General features: G+C 39.2%; 1 protein-coding gene across 2 annotated transcripts in view; it reads left to right on the top strand.

Moving 5' to 3' along the window:
* vps50 (VPS50 EARP/GARPII complex subunit) overlaps positions 1 to 16812 on the top strand; it is a 158289-nt gene that overhangs the window by 134126 nt on the left and 7351 nt on the right. For both annotated transcript variants that reach the window (XM_047383265.1, XM_047383264.1), the window contains 4 exons: positions 966 to 1114; positions 9819 to 9915; positions 11399 to 11557; positions 14205 to 14326. In XM_047383265.1, the coding sequence (XP_047239221.1) occupies positions 966 to 1114; positions 9819 to 9915; positions 11399 to 11557; positions 14205 to 14326 (527 nt within the window). The remainder of the gene's footprint in view (positions 1 to 965; positions 1115 to 9818; positions 9916 to 11398; positions 11558 to 14204; positions 14327 to 16812) is intronic.

The raw sequence follows: 16812 nt of genomic DNA, 5'->3' as shown, positions 1-16812 counted from the left end.
CTTATGATTTAGTACAGTCATCATATTGCCCCTCGTTTCTTTGCTAAATGGCAGGTTAGCTCTTATTTACAGGATTATGTCCAAAAAACCTCTTTGTCTCGTTAACAGCCAAATGTCTAAACATTAATAGACTCCAGCAGAGTATTCATAAACATGTGTAAAGAGACATAAATAAAGGCTGAAGAAGGTTCTTGCATTATTATATTGTTTTATTTCATTTTTAGTGCTTTTTAAATATAGGCCAGACTTTTTCAAATATAGAAACAGATATAATATATAAATAACAAAACCTAAATGATGTTATTTGAAATAACTTTCCACCAGCTCAGTTAAATGTCAGTACCCTTTAGTTTAGAAAATTGTTTTTATGTTTTGTTTGGTGAGAAAAAGTGAGGTTAATGTGTAGCCTTTTATTTTTCTGTAGTTATCCAAAGATCTATAACAAAGAAATGCACTAGTCTTACTAAAAGGGCTTTCACTATTTTTCCTAATGTGATCTAAGGTTCTGATTCTATTAAACAACTATTTTACAATCAATAAAAACAGGATGCATTCCAAAATCTTGAGCAAAAATATACAATAAAATTTGACATGTGATGATCATTGTTAATATTTCTCTCAGTATATCATCAAAATACCTAGCTAACGATCAATTATCAGATACATGGGTCCAAACTAGTTGGTTTATAGATATAATAGGAACAGTGGTGGCATCAAAGGGGAGCTAAGGCCTATCCCTAATATAGTAGCCAACAAAAGCAGCTTATTAACAGGGTGTTAAAACATTTTCCTCATGCTGAGAATTGCCCAGATTACAAGATTCAGCAACTTTGACCAGCCAGGTTGCCTATATTGTGTTCCTTGTTGTGTGGTGCTTTAATATGCTTTCGATTATGCATGCTTCTCAAGTTATTTCAGGTTTCAGTCTAACCTTGCTTCTTTCATTTTATATTTGTTTGTTTCAGGATTCTGTCGGGGAGAATGCAGGAGTCCATGGTCCACCAGAGGACAGGAAGGAAAAGGTCCCCAGTCCTCACCTGAGCCAGATGGTGGTTCTCACAGACAGCGCAACTCTCTATGGGCTGGCACAGAGGGTGGTGGCCACTGAGTCTCTGTAAGCAGCAAAACACTTCACACTGCTGTTAGAACAACTTATAAATACGTTGTTGGATCAGCATCTGTTATGTAGGCTGGCCACTATAATGCAGCACGTTGTTGTGATTATGAATATGAATATATTAGTTAATATTTAATATTTTAATATTTTATTAAATAATATTTCGGTCTGTTAAGGGTTGTCCTGTGAATACCAGCCCAGTAAGGCGATGGTATTAGGACAAAATAGAAAGGTGTGAGACAAGCTCTGACATTATTGAACAGCATAAACTCTTCACACACATGGAATGAATTCACACAATTTCTTAAAATACAAGAATTTATTAACAAAAATAAGTCAACTCAAAGTCAAACATATTTCAATCAACAAACTCTTTACTATGCTAAAACAATCCAACTAAACTACCAAGCAGAATTAAAGAATAATGAAGACAAATGGACTATGTACAATATAAACAAGTTGATTAAAGATGATTGAAAATCATGACCAAAAGAGTGATGCAACATTACCATGCAATGTTTATGTTTGAGAACCAAGGATTATCTTGGAGAATCTGGAAATGAAGTTAAGTTTGTCTTGGAATTAACTTAGGCAATAATCAACAAATGTTTAGACAACCATTCACAATGCAAGATCAGATAAAATATTATTTTAACAAAATAAGGTTTTAAAGAATGATCTGCTGAATAAAACAACTTTCTGGATGACTAATTCTCAACAGTGTCTCATTAACTGCCTTTACTTATTAAAACAATATTTAAAGAAATATTATTTAGAAAATAGTAAACTATTTAAGGAAATATTTTGAAAAAGAACCAAATCTTTCTGGAGAAATGGGGCTTAATGGTGTTTACTTAGTTATCAAGTTTAGCAAAACAATGTTTAGGGAAATATTTTACTGGATTGAAAACTAGCAACCTTTTTGGTTAAATGATCTTAGCAGATTAACTGTAAGCACATGTGTTCTTAGCTGTTAGCAGTTAAAGCTAACAAAAGAAGCTTATAGCTTATCATCAGAATCAAACACACACCTTTAAAATACCATTAATAAAAGGGTTAAAATGCATAAGCGTGGACGGTGCCTTATGATCAATCTTCTGTGTTTAAAAACACCCTTTAAATAAAGTTTGTCTTAACTTTAAAAACACACAAACACAGAACACAAAACTGACCACGTGTGCTGCAGATAGCCTGCTAGCACCAAGATAGTTAAGTTCAACACAAACAAAACCAAACTTCAAAAAATGAAAAACGTTCAGATCATTTCATTCTAAACCACTTCTATCACTCTGCCCAAACCTAACCTCGTATGAACCTTGCTGAGGAAAAGTCTGGGCGATGACGAAGTTTGAAGAAAGCTCTGTGAACAAAAGATTAGCTACAGATAACCTCCGTAGCCAAAGGTGGGCGCTCACTCTGCTCGCCGACCAAACTGCACAGTTACTGCCGTGACCACGGTGATGCGTCCCGTTGTCCTCCTTCAGGAACTCCTGGGAACTCTCTGGAAACAGTTTGCTTCTGTAGATCTCAGAGAGAAAGTCAAGCAACGCTTGTACCTTAATTACCCCTGTTCATGAATAAATACCGGATACACAAACAGCAATTCATTCGTACTTAACTTAGTGCATATGATCGCATGATCTTATGACACTCTTGGATCCAGTTTGAAGAGTTATGTCTGTTTGCCTGCAAAGAGACATTAGCGCGCTGTGCCTCTCCTGCCAGCTCCTCAGCGGGGTCCGGGTGGAAGAGATCGATTCATTGGAAAGGTGGGGGTTTTATACGGGCAGTGACCTCACGGGAAGTCCGCTGTTACCCCCCCCTTCCTAAGTTGTGCTGGAAGTCGGTTAATGCAATTTATTTTGAAAGTTCCAGAAAAGTTTGTACCGGACTTTATGTTGTAATCCATGGCTGTGGGTCCCAACAACGTCAATGATCACAATCCTACCTTTGATGTACTGTGTGAATGCACTTTTTGTGTAGTTTTCTCTCCTTTGACTCTTACAAAAAACACACAAACTGCTTAATACCACCTTCATCCAAAATTAGGTCAAGCCTCAGATTCTTCAGCTCTTAAATATATATCATATCATGCTTTTAAATCCTTTCTTTTCACATCTAAATCATTCAGTTGTGGTCTATACAAAGTGGAACTGCAATGCTTTGGTCTGAACTCCTTGTTATTGTAGCTCAACAGGTCCCTCTATAACCCCTGTTCTGAGGTGTGTCTGAGAGCAACTCGTTTTTAAATGCTAATGAGGCACTTCATACCCCACCCCCTCGAGGTCAAGGAGCGCGCACTTTAACCCGTTTGGCCATCTTTATAGTTTAATAACAATCATCTAGCGCTGCAGAAATAAGACAAAAACTGCAAAAACAACACAAAACCGTTTATGTATTAATACTATTCAAAACACGCAGTACGGTTCTGTCCTCAAGGAGCTAAAAGCAGCACACAGCTCTAACATAAGCAGAAGACACAATGCTACTGCTAGATGCTACTGCTATCAGAACAATGACCAGGATGTCATATCAACACAAATAAATTAATGTATAAAATAAAGTTAGTTGTCATTTTAGCGTTATTTTCAGCTTACTGCTTTGCTGTGTCTGACTTTTCCTTAGACAGAAGGAATTGACCCCTCAATCAGATGAAGTCTTTCAGCAAATCCTTCTTGATATGGGCAGAGGTTGCTGAAGCAGTCGTCCTTGAAGTGAGGAAATAGGAATTTCCCCACTGATGTGGGAACATTTCCATGAAAATTAAAATTTATCTAGGCACTTTGAAGAATTTCTGATGCTGGGGGAAGGTGTAATGAATTGTGTGGGTTGAATATACCCAACGACCAAACTTATCCTCTTTCAGCGTAGGCATACTTGGGCTCGGACTACAAAATCGCAGCGAGAAATAAATATTGCGAATATTTGAAATTGATCAACCAGAAGTCCATGACCTTATTTAGCGGTTCCGCAGCACATATTGTGACATAACAGTTAGAAAAACATAACAGATAATAGAGAAAACTGAACGGACTGAAAATTACGACCCAAACAGAATATAAAAATATCTCTGCAGCACTTGGGGAGACTAGATTAAACTTTTCTGCACTCCTACAGACTCCCAAGTACACAAAAAAATCCATTTAAAGGCTAAAAAAGTGGATTTTGCATGATTTGACCCCTTTAAGGTTTGGATAAAAATGAAAGCTAACGAGCCAAATTGCCGAGGTGATGATCTATCTTGGGTAAAAGATTACCAGGGGAGAAAAACACAGACTTTAAGGTTGCATAAAAAATATCCCTTAATCTGAAAACATGTTATAAGAAATGGCAGCGGATGGCCTCTGACCTCTTTATCAAATTTAACTCCAAAAGCAACTTTTCTGGCCGAAAAGACTAGAAAGGTGTGAGAAATGTCGGAGTAGGAATTAGATGTCCGAGCCGAGCTCAGCAAACTGGCCGTTTAGGCGTTGTTGAGCCCCCGGCTGTTGTTTGGGTGTCACATTTCTACTAGTGTGATCAGATAATGGTGAACTGTAGGGTGCACTGCTGCTGCATCTTTTTGGCCTCGCACCGAACTGCTTCGCCAAGGCAAACACAAGATGTCCCCACTTAACGTGACATAATTTTCTCTACTCTGCGAACAGAGCAAATGGAATCAAAATGAGAATATTTTTGTTGTTATTGTAAATACATACAACAAATTTAAAATCTAACCCTTTGAGCAAAAGATGCATAAAACTGTTAAATAATGCAACCATATATCGGGTAAAAATTTAAGAAAGTATGAGTAATAAAATTCTTATAAAACAGCAGTCACCACACATTACCATTCTATTATCATTCTATGAACTGCCCAATCTAAGTGAGCCTTGCATTGCCATAGAAACTGCTCTTAATGCTGCTTGTTCTGGATCTAATGGCCCTGAACTGTCTGCCCAAGGCGAGCAGTTCATACACAGAACGTCATGGGTAAGATATATCCCCGAGAATGTTTCGTTTTTCTTTATTTCACACTATGGTAAATGTGCTGATCATTCAGGGAGGGGAGAGGGTAGCTGGTGATCTTTTGGGCTGCAGTGACGACCCCCTGGAGAGGCTCCTTGTGTCAGATTGTGCAGCAGAAGCAGTTGATTCATATGTTCATTTAAATAAACTGAAGAAAATGCACAAAAAATATCTATTGCAATTGCATATCTTGATTTTATTAAATACGCAAATAAATTTGGAATTTCTCAAATGTAAAGATAATTAATTTCAGTATTTATTGAATAATGTAGTTCTTGTGCTGCAGTCATGAATTAATTAACTGTGACTATGGCCCTTTCAAATGGACCTAAATATCTGATTGGTTAACTAAATATACCATATACAGTATAATATTCACTTAGTGGATTAGATTTTTCCATAAAATATTTCAGTTTTCATATTTGTTTTAATCTAAAACAAAAAAAGGGTTTTTGTGTTTTCACAAATAGAATAAAGCTTTCATAAGTATGTTAAACATTGTTTCTTTCGAAACTCTGGCCTGTAGACCAATCCAGTTCAGGTTTGATCAAAGTATTTTGTTTGGAATAGGCCTTTAACGTGGCGCAGAATGAACCATCTACAGTGTCATTGGCCGGTCATGATTTGTTTGGCTTTAACTTCCGACAGTGTTTATTTATTCCTTGTGACATCTATGTCCAGCTCCTGAGGTTTTGTTTTTGTTGTTACCTGCACACTGCTCTACTCCCTCCCTGTTACAAAGGATCTGCCCAACCACAGTTGTATGATCAGCAAATCTCGTCATATTAATCCTGGGATCAGTGTTGATAGTCACGATTGTAGAGGGTGTAGACAAGGGGGCCTAACACACAGCCCTGAGGGGAGTCTGTGCTCAGGCTGAGAGCTCAACACATTTAAGAAGCTACTTAGATTGTCTTTGTTGTTTATTGTTAAAGGTCTTGATTTTAGGTTTAATCTCTGTGTACTTTTAAAATCCTGTTTAATTTCTTTTCATAGGTTTCTTTATAGAAACAAAATTTGAAGTTAAAAGTGTTTGCCATATTAAAATAATCAGTGGCCTGACTGTTGATTTTACTTGGATTAGTCAAAATATTAATAGAAATAACTGAACTCACCACTCCCAACAAAGATTTTTTATGTTTTCTTTCAGCACTTTCTGATGAGGATTTGCTTTGTGGGGACAATGCTTTTTATTTCCCTACTAAGTGAGTTCTAAATTTAGCTTTAAGGGCCACTGATAAACATGTCACATCTCATCAGCATAAATTTCCTTTCTGCCTAAGTATTCTTCTCTTAAACTGTACGTTTCCATCTTTCTTTAAAACGCTTACCACCATTTCTTGAGGCTGCTCTTAGGAGCCTTTTTACACAGCAGCCCTGCTTCCTTAAAAATCAGACTCAGAATAATGGCACACTCAAACCTCCCTCACTCAGGGTTTGTATTTAGTGTGCAGTAATACTTCACAGTTATCGATCTGCACTCACAAAAAGGTCTGTTTAGTCAGAACTGAATACACAGTGGAACAGGAATATTATTTTTGTCTGCAGTATCCCTTTTTTCACTTTTATTATATTTCTTATAATTCTTGCTAATATTGAATGATGCTTTTCTTTAGAAGGGATGCTGTTAAGCTGAAGAAGGAGTCCTATCGGCTGTGGTTGGCTTGTGGGTCTCCTGAGGCGGCTGACGGGTACCGTGAGGCCAAGCGTGCTGCGGCCCGGGCTGTGGCAGAGGCAAAAACTCGGGCCTGGGAAGAGTTCGGTGAGGCCATGGAGAAGGACTACCGGTTGGCCTCGAAGCGATTCTGGCAAACCGTCCGGCGCCTTAGGAAGGGGAAGCAGTGCTTTGCCAACACTGTTTATAGTGGGGGCGGGAGACTGCTGACCTCGACTGAGGACATTATCGGGCGGTGGAAGGAGTACTTCGAGGATCTCCTCAATCCTGCCATCACGCATTCCGTGGTGGAAACTGAGGCTGGGGACTCGGGGTTGGACTCTTTCATCACCCAGGCTGAAGTCACCGAGGTGGTTAAAAAGCTCCGCGGTGGCAAGGCTTCGGGGGTGGATGAGATCCGCCCTGAGTACCTCAAGTCTTTGGATGTTGTAGTTGCTGTCATGGTTGACACGCCTCTTCAACATTGCGTGGCGGTCGGGGACAGTGCCTCTGGACTGGCAGACTGGGGTGGTGGTCCCTCTTTATAAGAAGGGGGACTGGAGGGTGTGTTCCAACTACAGGGGGATCACACTCCTCAGCCTCCCTGGTAAGGCCTACGCCAGGGTATTGGAGAGGAGAGTCCGACCGATAGTCGAACCTCGGCTTCAGGAGGAACAGTGTGGTTTTCATCCCAGCCGTGGAACACTGGACCAGCTCTATACCTTCTACAGGGTGCTCGAGGGTTCATGGGAGTTTGCCCAACCGGTTCACATGTGTTTTGTGGACCTGGAGAAGGCATTCGACTGTGTCCCTCGTGATGCCCTGTGGGGGGTGCTCCAGGAGTATGGAATCGGGGGCCCTTTACTAGGGGCCATCCGGTACATGTACGAGCGGAGCAGGAGTTTGGTCCGCATTGCCGGCACTAAGTCGGACCTGTTCCCAGTGCATGTTGGACTCCGGCAGGGCTGCCCTTTGTCGCCGGTCCTGTTCATAACTTTTATGGACAGGATTTCTAGACGCAGCCAAGGGCCGGAGGGGGTCTGGTTTGGGGACCAGTGGATTTCATCTCTTCTTTTTGCGGATGACGTGGTCCTGCTGGCCCCCTCTAGCCAAGACCTACAGCATGCGCTGTGGCGGTTCGCAGCCGAGTGCGAAGCGGCTGGGATGAGGATCAGCTCCTCCAAGTCCGAGGCCATGGTACTCGACCGGAAAAGGGTGGCTTGTCCTCTTCAGGTTGGAGGGGAGTTCCTGCCTCAAGTGGAGGACTTTAAGTATCTCGGGGTCTTGTTCACAAGTGAGGGAAGAATGGAGCGGGAGATCGACAGACGGATCGGTGCGGCTGCCACAGTAATGGGGGCGCTGTGCCGGTCCATTGTGGTGAAGAGAGAGCTGAGCCGAAAAGCAAAGCTCTCAATTTACTGGTCGGTCTACGTTCCTACCCTCACCTATGGCCATGAACTTTGGGTCATGACCGAAAGAACGAGATCACGGATACAAGCGGCTGAAATGAGCTTCCTCCGTAGGGTGGCCGGGCACTCCCTTAGAGATAGGGTGAGGAGCTCGGCCATCCGGGAGGGGCTCGGAGTAGAGCCGCTGCTCCTCCACATCGAGAGGAGCCAGTTGAGGTGGCTCGGGCATCTATACCGGATGCCTCCTGGACGCCTTCCTCGGGAGGTGTTCCAGGCACGTCCCACCGGGAGGAGGCCCAGGGGACGGCCCAGGACACGCTGGAGGGACTATGTCTCTCGGCTGGCCTGGGAACGCCTTGGGCTCCCCCTGGAGGAACTGGAGGAGGTGTCTGGAGAGAGGGACGTCTGGGCGTCTCTGCTGAGTCTGCTGCCCCCGCGACCCGGTCCTGGATAAGCGGAAGACGACGAACGAACGAACAAACTTTTCTTTGGGTATAAAGCTTTCAAAAGTTAGAAGTTTTTAGTATTTTTCAGGGATTTGTTACCATATTTGTAAGCTGCTGGTGGATGATTGATGTTGCAAAAGCACTGGAGGCTATTCAGCTAGACTATCTGTGGTGCTATGTAAAACTGTTTACTGCCCCTTTGCACATTTCTTCTCTCTCTTTGCTTTTTTGTCACACTTGAATGTTTCAGACCATCGAACAATGTTTAAGTGAGATAAAGATATCCTGAGTAAATAAAAAAAGCAGTTTTTAAATGATGATTTCATTTCTTGAGGGAAAAGACGATCCAAATAAAAAGTAAAGGCCCCCAATGTTGACTTGTGAATTAACTACGAACCAGATTTGTTTGGTTCAGCTTTGGTTCAAACTTCCTGACAACATGAAGTAGGCTAAAAGATTATAAATAAAGCAAAAAATCTTGTCTGAACTTGAAGAAGTTCAAGAACAGTTCAGAAACAAAATCATTGACATCCATCAGTTTGGAAAGGGTTACAAATCAATTTCTAAACCTTGTAGAGTCCAGTGAACCACAGTGACAACCTCTATCTATAAACGAAGAAAACATGGAACAGTGGTGAACCTTCCCAGGAGCGGTCACACTGCAGGTCTTCCTTGCCCCAGTTAAGATCAGTGTCCATGATTCAACAATAAGACAGAGACAGGGCAAAAATACCATCCATTGGAGCGTTCCCATGTGAAAAAAGAACATAAAGGCCCTTCCCACCTTTGCCAAAAGACCTCTTTTAATGCTTTAAAATAAACATCTTAGAACCGCTTTTTGTACCGTTTTATTGATAACAGGCTGAAATCAGGCTGCACTAAGAGAAGGTTTTATTGAGCTTTCCTGAAGGTTTGAATCTACCCACAAAACAGAATGAACAGATCCGATGAAACTAGAGAATGCTTGAAGTTTATTAAGCTTCTTTGAATCATAAATCATCAATGTGCTTTTAGACAATTGATCCACTTTTAATTAATAACAATTTTAGTTGTTTTAAAACATCTGTCTTTTAAATTTTACAAGACTTTGTAATTACATCCAGGTATCTGCCTCTTTAGAAACCTCATTCAGAACACATTATTTCACCACTGCGCTGATTTATGTTACCTTTGTATTCTTTCAGTGTGTTTTTGGCCGAGCAGTTTGAGTCTCTGCAGTTCCACTTGGACACAATGATGCCTGCAGCCAAAAAACCGTTCCTACAGCAGTTTTATTCCCAGGTATTGAAAACTTCAGCTTTCATTTATCACCATGAACGTTGTAGTTTGATCATCAACCATGGCCACTCTTCTTCCACAAGTCAAACTTCTATTTATTGTAATTTTATTATTCAATGGAATAAATGTTTTTGTGAGAATTGCTTTCATAATTTTGCTTTGTGTAGTTTAGATGGGTTGTTATGAGATGCATAACACGGTTGGTAAGGTTGGTAAGGGCCTGGTTCTGAAGGTTTGATGATGTCCAAAGAACCAGTTTTCATAAATTTTGCAGAAAACAGATGTTTAATCGAATAATAATTAATCAGCAGATACAACTCTGTAATTGATGGTACCCTCGGTTCTGCATTATTTAAAGCCCAGTGTTGATCTTTAAAGTTGCTGCCACATTTGAATTCTTGTGTAATGTTTTTTTTTTTTTCTGTTTTACAAACTGCAGCTTAGATTCTGTATTTTTGTCAAACATAAACACATTGTCCTTTTTCCATTTATTTTTAGAGTTTTTTATTTTATTTTGTGACTGCCTGATATGTAACAGTTTCATCTTAGAGGTGACAAGACTCCTGTAAAAAAAAAACTATGTACAGCTTATAATCATTAACATTTAATATACACTGCCTTGCAGAAGTATTCACCCCCTTGGTTTTTTACTTATTTTGTTATGTTCCAACCTGTAATTTAAATGTTTTTTAGTTGTATTTTATGTGATGGATCTGCACAAAATAGTCTAAGTTGGCAAAGTGAAATGAGAAAAAAAATAAAAAACACAATTAAAAATTGGCATGTGAATATGTATTCAACCCCTATGCTATGAAACCCTAACCTTAAAAAGTTCTGGCCCCACCAATTACCTTCAAAAGACACATGATTAGTGAAATGAAGTCCACTTGTGTGCAATCTGTGGTGTAACATGATCTGTCAGTATTAACACAACTTGATAATCAGAGAGGACAAAGGTAACCCTGAAGGAGATGCAGAGTTCTACAGCAGAGACTAAAGGATCTGTCCATAGGACCATAATAAGCCATACACGCCATAGAGCTGAGCTTTGTGGAAGAGTGGCCAGAAAGAAGCAATTACTTGGTCTTAAAAATAAGGAGGCATGTTTTGAATTTGCCAGAAGGCATGTGGGGAACTCTCTAAATGTATGGAGGAAGGTGGTCTGGTCAGATGAGACTAAAATTAAACTTTTTGGCCACTAAGGAAAACACTATGTCTGGTGCATACCCAACACATCCCATCACCCCAAGAACACCACCCCACAGTGAAACATGGTGGTAGTAGCATCATGCTGTGGGAATGCTGTACAGCATCAGGGAGTGTGAAACTGCTCCGAGTCGAGGGAAAGATGGATGGTGCAAAATACAGGGATATTTTTGAGCAAAACCTGTGTTGGACTATCTGCGATTTGAGACGGAGGTTTGCTTTTCAGCAGGACAACAAAACATCCAAAATACATTTGTTTTTCCTCTTTTCCCTCCTGCAGACGGTGTCCACAGCCAGCGAACTGCGTAAACCGATATACTGGATAGTGGCAGCAAAGGCTATAGACTACGAACAAATGCTGCTTATGATGGCCGGAGTTAAATGGGACATCAAGGAGATAATGTCACAGCACAACATATACGTGGATGTTCTGCTGAAGGTAACACTGGTTGTAAAATGTAAAGATTACTGTAGATGTTATAAATGATGAGTCAAAGGCTTGTGGTTTATAAACAGCGAATAAAGTGAAATCATTTTCTACATTCCTTTATTTTACTTCAAAATTTCAGTTTTAAAAATTCTGACCCAAAGCTTGGTTTTTGTCAGGGTCTAGGAATAATGCTTTATTTGTCTCTCAGCAGGGGAGTTTCAATGTGTCAGCAGCACTGTTCAAATAAAAATTTTAATGAAAACTATAAATTAAAATGCCTCAGTTCCATTTATTTCACAGAAATTAAGGGGACCCCAAAAGTGATCAGTGATTTTGGTAAAAAAAAAACAAAAAAAACAATAGTTATTTCTTCATGTGCTTTTTCTCAACCTTTTTTTTTATATTCTGGATTGAGTCAAATATGAAACAAATGATGTCCACAGGCAGATTATCTTTAATATGAAATTATGAGCACACCACTACATAATGGTTACATTTTATTTGTTTAAGAATAACTCAAACTCACTTTTTTAGGTTTTCATACAACTCTGTGATTTTTCTTTAGTCTGTTCTGGAGTCTAGCTTTAATTCAACACTTTGAAAAACCTTCCTGGGAGGAAGATTTGTCACACAGGCTCTATTTTAACTGCCAGACCAGCATAGCTGATGTGCGACATGAAGTACATTACATCTAGCATGTATCCCCCCCCTATCAGGTTCTAATACCATGCGTCCTCAACCTGTCAGACAATCCTGATGCATATGGGCTGAGTTATGGCTGAGTGTGCCCTATTTTGTTGCACTGTACTGCACTGCACTGCACTGCACACACCATACAAACATACAGGCATACTGCATTCATGAACTCAGGTTGATTGCTGTCATTTTGCTACGATTTGCATATAAAGTGGCAGAAGATTGCAGAAGGCTCTGAATGACTTCTGTGACAAAATGCTTAAGCCAGAAGTCGTAACGAAACTGTTAGTGAATAAATTACGCTCCATTCTTTATTTATGTTAGCTTTACAATTCTTGGTTGATGTCTTACTTAAAAAAATAGGACTTGAATTAAAGCTGTAGGACACATCAGCAAACACCCAGTAGAAAAGCCCTACACAGACAACCATCCATCTTATCTATGCACCTTCTTCATATCCACCAGTTTTGCTTCTATAAAAAGAAATGTAATGTGTTCGTCATCCATAATTAAACATTTCAGCAAGCAGCAAGTACATAACACAAATTCCTTCTGTGGGAGTGTTTTATGGCTGCAAACCAGGAAACATCAAACATAACACACATAATGCAGCTGATTGCCTCTTGTGACCAAAACAACACTGTACATGTTTATCCTGCAGTCTGCGTCATCCTCTGGGATAGTTTCTCTTGATGTTTTGTGTTAAAAAATAAAAGGACAGCAATGAGCAGTGTGCTTTAATTGCTTTATTTGGCCTTGCCTTTATGGTATAATCTTAATAAGGGTACAAGGGTTCACACAAAGTATGTCTTTTAGGAACAGCATTTAAAACCTTGTGCAGGTATAATTTAGTTTAACTGTAAAAGATTACTGTCAGATTAGGATGCTGTAGATGCATCCTAATCATTTGTTTCATAATGGATTTATGTTTTCCAATCCATGCTACCCTATATTCACTACAGTACTTTGAGTAAAATTAATATGGTATCACGGCATTTACACCAAAGTTTTAGGCAAAGTAGTGTAAAATGATCTACTGACTTTTTTCTTATAATTAGTCTTAATAATTTTCTCTAGCATTATTTTATACACAGACAACCTGCTAAATTTAGTAGTATTCTATTATTTTTTGGAGGTATAGCAAATGTATTTTAGCCCACTAGTCAGGCTATCTACTGAGGTAGCTTGCCAACTTTTAACATAGCAATACCATGATAAGAGTGATTGATTTATTCTTTTATATTCAGTGACTAATTATTAGTACCGAAAATGTTTAAAAATAACCAAAGTTTGAAGCAAATGTTGAAAGTTTTTTAGTCAGCTGACCAGCAATGTGCAGCAACAGCATGTTACTCCATGCTCTGTACAGTCAGAGAAAGCTCTGCACACTCTGACATCTCATTAAAAGGACTTCAAGCGTTAGAAAAGGTATAATGGAAACTTTTAGCCAACGGGTATCCATTGGTACAAGCTGCTAAATTAGTAGTGTAGCTTGGTTAAGATACAGGCTAATTATTCCCACACAATAATTTAGATAACTTACTCTGTCAGGACTTATTGATTTACAAGTGACTGAAGATACATTTTGAAAGCCGCTGAAATAAATTTTTTATATTTATTAGAAAGTGAGTTGTATAGCTCGCTGCATTGGTTGATTTTATTGACCTTTACAAACTAAGACAGCATGCCAGATAAAAACTAGACCTCGTGCATACTTTTTTTATTTAGTTCGTCCATCCCTCAGAAAACATATCGAGTTCCCGTTGTCTAAGGTTAGCAGTAAAATCACTTGTTTTTGGAAAAGTATATTATTATATTGTACTAAAATGATGCTTTATACATTACAAAAACTAATAACCTTTAAATTTAATTAATGTCTCGGTGTGCAAGTCACCTATGACTGATGGAAAATACCAACAATTAGTCTGTTTTTATTTTTTGTTTTCTTATGTCTTCTTAGGAGTTTGAGCAGTTTAACAAGCGGCTCAGTGATGTTTCCAGACATGTGCGCATTCCTCTGCCTGTGTCCAACGTCCTCTGGGAGCACTGTATCCGCCTGGCAAACAGGACTCTGGTTGAGGGGTAAGAAAGTCTGAAAACGCCTCCCCTGCGTGAGGCAGACGTCTCAGATCTCTGCTCATTCTGGTCAAACTGTGTAGTCAGAACAGTTTGTTGGTGACATATTGTAAATAACTGTTAAAGTTTGAGTCAAAAACACCACAGTATTGTTTCTAATATTATACTTAACAGATTCTCCCAGAGTATTATAACCTATTGGTCTTCCACTCTTTAGTCATTGAGTATAAATTTGAACTGTGCAGTAAGAGTTTAACCAGTCAGAGTCAAAAAAAGCATTGCGTTTGAAGACTGGCAACAATAAATGTTTCAGCACATCAGCCGTTTACATGTGCATCTCAGTAAAACAGAATATGATTGAAAAGTTTATATTACAAATTTAATTTCAAAATAAAACTCATATTTAACACACACAGTTCTACATTTAATGCATATTATTCGGTAAATTTTGATTATGGCTTAATGCAGAAGTAAACTCCAAATTCAGTCCTCAGAGAATTTGAATATTGTAAATGATTACAAAACATTTTTTATTACAAAAGTTTTATGTTATGGTCTACACAATCATGGTGACGACTGTTACAGCAGACCCCTTCCACAAGGAACGTAAGACACAACAGTTTTTGCTAAAGAAGTTGGTTGGTCACAGTTTGCTAATTCCAAGCATATTAATAGAAAGTTGAGTGGAAGGAAAAGGTAAGGTGGAAAAAAGTTGCTCAAGCAAAAGTTATAACCGCAGCCTGGGAAGGATTATGAAGCAAAACATATTCAAGAGTTTTGGGAAGGTTCACAAAATGTGGACTGTAGCCCGAGTTGGAGCTTTTTCTCGTAGAAATCCTATTTTCTCTACTATCTGTGTGTTATTGTAGCATAATAATTACAAAACTATTTCTGCTGTGTATGCACCTCTGATCTAAATGCAAATAGATCTTTTTGGAGAGAAAAACATTCAAACAAGTGAATAGCTATTTTTATGGTGAATGGTCTCTCCTTTGCACAAGCTAACTATTGCCTTGTGTAACAACAAACGAGCAGTTTTAAATTTGTTTTCCTTGTCATATTTCTTGTAAAGACATTATCATTAAACTCTTGTCTTGTGGGAAAAAGCAGAAATAGCTGAACGGTACCAGGAAACATTGTTGTCGAAAAACATTAAGGAATTTTTCTTCCTTTTCATTATAATGTGCTGTATGATGCCTCACCACAGAACCTGCTCTGGTTACTGATGTGGTTCACATTCCCGCTCTGCCTCAGCAGACAGTAAACGCTACCATGGGTGAAACCTTCAAGCTTATATGACAGATAAAAGTTAGTTTCTCATTAGTCTTGATGGTGGCATGTGTATTTTCATTGAATTTACGAGAAAAGATCAGCGAGGTGACGCTAATCATATAGAAATGAAGTATACACATGCCAGGGAGGAAAGACAACAGCAACGATCTTAGAAAGGCAATTGTTTCTCCCAATCAATCTGGGAAGTATTATGAGAGAAGTTTTCTAAATGGATATTTTACCCATAAGGTACTGTATCATGTTTGGTGAAATCAAACAAGGCATACAAAACACCTCATACCAGCTGTCAAACATGTTGAGGTAGGGATGATGGTATGGGCCTGTTTTAACTACTAAGAATCTCTAACTGAATTGAGCATGAACTGCTCTGTGTATCAAAGTATTTTAAAGTCAAATTTAAGGCCATGTGGACAGAAAATTAAACTGGGTAATCACTGCTGTTAAAGAAAAGATAGATGGCCCAGACAGTGTCAAAATATCAACATGATTAAAATGTTTTACCAGGACCTTAATAGAGTGGTACACTACCTATTGCCTGCAAATTTTAAGGAATTGAACCAGTATTGTAAAGATGTGACCAAAATTCATCCGAAACAATGTCAGAGATTCAAAGTCATTAGTCATTTTTAACATAAGTTACAGTCCTTCACTCTCAAAGAATATATATCATGTTTGATTTTCTTAAAAATCATCTCCCAGCGATCTAAATCAAGTACAGTCAAACTGAAGAAACCACCCAAAGCACTTCAGACTGTTTCCTATTTATTTAATTTCCCTCTTGCTGAAAACCCTCAGTGCCGGTTAGATCTCTTAAGCCTCACTAAACTCCCATCAGAGAACGACCTCAGCTCTGCGCTCACGAAACAGCATAATGCATTTCACCACTTTTCTCCCCTGAAAGCGAGAAACATGGGATGTGATAGCTGATGGAACCGCAGCAGTGTTGTTTTTTTGAGGTTTTTTTATTTGCATGCCCACTGTCTTCATACTCACGTGTCAAGTGTATGTGCGAAGTTGTCCTTTTAGACGGTAGATGTGATAAGTCCTTCTGCTGGATTGTGCGAAGGAGATGAGTTAACTGCCAACAACTGTTTTAGGGGTTCACGCATTTTTTTATGTGAAGAAGAAAGAATGCGGATGTTGGCCGCTGAAGTCATCCTGGGGTTTTTACCTAAACAAGTTACACTGACTGTGTGGGT

Source organism: Girardinichthys multiradiatus, chromosome 13 (genome assembly GCF_021462225.1).
Source record: "Girardinichthys multiradiatus isolate DD_20200921_A chromosome 13, DD_fGirMul_XY1, whole genome shotgun sequence".
NCBI lineage: Eukaryota > Metazoa > Chordata > Actinopteri > Cyprinodontiformes > Goodeidae > Girardinichthys > Girardinichthys multiradiatus.
The sequence above is the reverse complement of the archived record's forward strand: the minus strand, read 5'-3'. Positions and strand labels throughout refer to the sequence as shown.